General features: G+C 41.4%; 1 protein-coding gene across 1 annotated transcript in view; it reads right to left on the bottom strand.

Annotated features, from left to right (window-relative positions):
• Window positions 1–2499, bottom strand: part of DDX31 (DEAD (Asp-Glu-Ala-Asp) box polypeptide 31) — a gene marked incomplete at its 5' end in the record, with an annotated part of 46119 nt that overhangs the window by 39460 nt on the left and 4160 nt on the right. The window contains 2 exons of the mRNA XM_010137504.1: window positions 144–208; window positions 1893–1934. Of these exons, the coding sequence (XP_010135806.1) occupies window positions 144–208; window positions 1893–1934 (107 nt within the window). The remainder of the gene's footprint in view (window positions 1–143; window positions 209–1892; window positions 1935–2499) is intronic.

Here is a 2499-nt window from a genome sequence, read left to right as displayed (position 1 = left end):
TGCTGACCCAGTTACTGTGGCTGTGTAAGATCCAGGGGGATCACAGCTTGATCCAAACTCACAATCCTCTCTCCCACTAAGAAACAGATAAAAACTGTAGAGCACAAGAACCCAAAATACAATTCAGGAAGCTCGTTTCCTACCTGGCTTTTTCCGATTTTCTCTTTTCTCCCCCCATTAGCACTCCGGGCACAATCCAGGAAAATGGCTACAGAAATGAAAACCAAGACCAATGTAGATACTTATTAATTAAGAGACAGAGCCTAATCCAAAAAGGATGCATCTTGGCAAAAAGAGAAAAGACTGAAGTTGACAGCAGCGTGCATCTGATGTGATTTAACGGATACAGTCGACATGCCCTCAATACCTATCAACGGTACCTTTAGTCCCAACACGTAGCTTGCTTCATACATCATTAGGAAGATGGAAACACAATAATTTTTGCATCACTTCCCATCACAAAACAACATTTTTTTTCCTTCTTCCATGCAGCCTAAATGTTCAAAGACAAGCTACAACGCCACTGCTTCATCTTGCCTTTAAGCAGCACCTTCCTGTGGCCAAGGAAAACCTAAGAAAAACACTAGAGCTCTGAAGTTTATATATATGTGCACAGACCTACGTGCGCGCAGTCGCCATGTCTGTGAACACCAGACATAAGTCTCATTGATATTGGTAAGAGTTTTTGCAACGTAACAAGGTCCAATCCTTCACTGAATCCAATATTGCCCAATATTGACGGGGGTGGGGGGATAATCAAAGCACAGGACTGGCATCGCCTCGCCCAGGAGGAAACGCAAGACAGGAGCAAAGCACAGCTTGTAAGGACTGTGCAAATGCGGGATGGGAAATAGGTTTGTTTGCATAGGTCCCTGCTTGCCAGAAATGCTCCAACAAAACAGTTTCTATAAAAAGAGTTCCTTTTCAAGGTTTAAAACAAGGAAGCTGTCTAAGCAAGACCCAAACACTATCACCTAAGCAGCTGGCATTAATCGCATCATCAGCGGCTCAGCTCGCCTTTTTCTCTCTCAGTATTCACCTCATATTCATCATATTACACCCTCCAGCTGTCCAGCCCTTCCCAGGTCCACTCAGACCACGACCTAGATCTTTTCTTTTGGGTCACTATGACAGTTTACACTGGACTTGATGGTTATTACACATTATATGTAACAAAGAAAAATTAGAGGGGGTCAGTCCAGACTTCATCCTTTGAAGGACATCAGAAGCCCACTTGTAATAACTGCTAATTACCACGGAAGAAGAATGAAGCACTTTAAACCTCAGCATGACACAACAAAATCTTACTTGGTAATTCCAGCACTAAAAAAAAACGTGGAAAGTGCTGTATCACTTCAAGGGAAAAAACAAGAGAGACAGTGGGAATATGGATCAGATTAACTATTTAGATACCTTCTGCCTCAATTAAAAGGAAAGCACTATCATTTAATGATTTTAAAAGCCTTCTAATTTCTCCAGCCATTCAACTGGCAAAGCAGCTCACCAAGCTCTATTCCCCATCTGAAACCCATCTGTCTAGTATTAGTTTCAGTAAAACGGTACTTGTCATTGTGAGAGTTTCCATTCATAACTCAGACCGAAACAATGGCCAAGTACTTCTAAAAACAAACGTTGTGAAAATCAGCTACCCTTGTTCATGATGTGCAACTAAGGTGCTGTAATTAATCACTTAATTGTTCATGTAATAGTTTAAAACATGCCACAGGGAAATCACGCACTTAAAGACAAACAGATTTATCTTTAAGGACCACGTATCCTGCCAGATGCTGGATCTTCTTAAACATCCAGTTGAATTTCACAGGAACCAAAGTTGCTTAGCGTCTTCCAGCAAGAGGCTCAAGGAATAAGGACACAGAGCATTGAATTCTTACCTTAAGCAGTTTCTGCATGGTATCAAAACTTTGGAGAGCAAGCTATGGAAATCAACAAAAAAAAGTGAGCTCTAAAATTGTCCCTGGACTGCAAAGATAATCTACAAACCTCTCAGCTCAAAAATCTGTAAACTAATCTAGAATTCTAAATACATATATTTATTTATATATCTCAGAATTCTAAATATGTCCTTAATTTTTCTTTTAGAAGCTGCTCATTATTTTATTCTCTGACATACTCCTTTTATTGTACCTGGACCTGTTCATGAACCCCTCTATTGCTTCAGCTTCTTGAGCCAGCTCTCAGGACAACAGAGCCTTCTGCTGGCTTCTGTGAATGCTCCAGGAAGAAAACAAGCTGGAGCCACAGAAGATTTTGCTCTACTAGAAGAGGAAAAGGGAAAAAGGCACAATTTCTGGAAGAAAACCACTATCAAACAGAAATGCAGACCAGAGTTTAGTTAACTTCTGGCAGTCAGAGCAGACCACATCATTCCCTACCTGTCCCAAGCGTGATCATCCCACTGGATCTTTCTACCTCTCTGCTTCCCAGTCAGCAGAACAGGGATGGTAAGCACAGAGCCTGCACACCTCGGTGTTTGGTCAG

Source organism: Buceros rhinoceros, unplaced genomic scaffold, assembly GCF_000710305.1.
Source record: "Buceros rhinoceros silvestris isolate BGI_N320 unplaced genomic scaffold, ASM71030v1 scaffold9250, whole genome shotgun sequence".
In the NCBI taxonomy this organism is placed as follows: domain Eukaryota; kingdom Metazoa; phylum Chordata; class Aves; order Bucerotiformes; family Bucerotidae; genus Buceros; species Buceros rhinoceros.
Note: the sequence above shows the minus strand (reverse complement) of the source record. Positions and strands in the feature narration are given on the sequence as shown.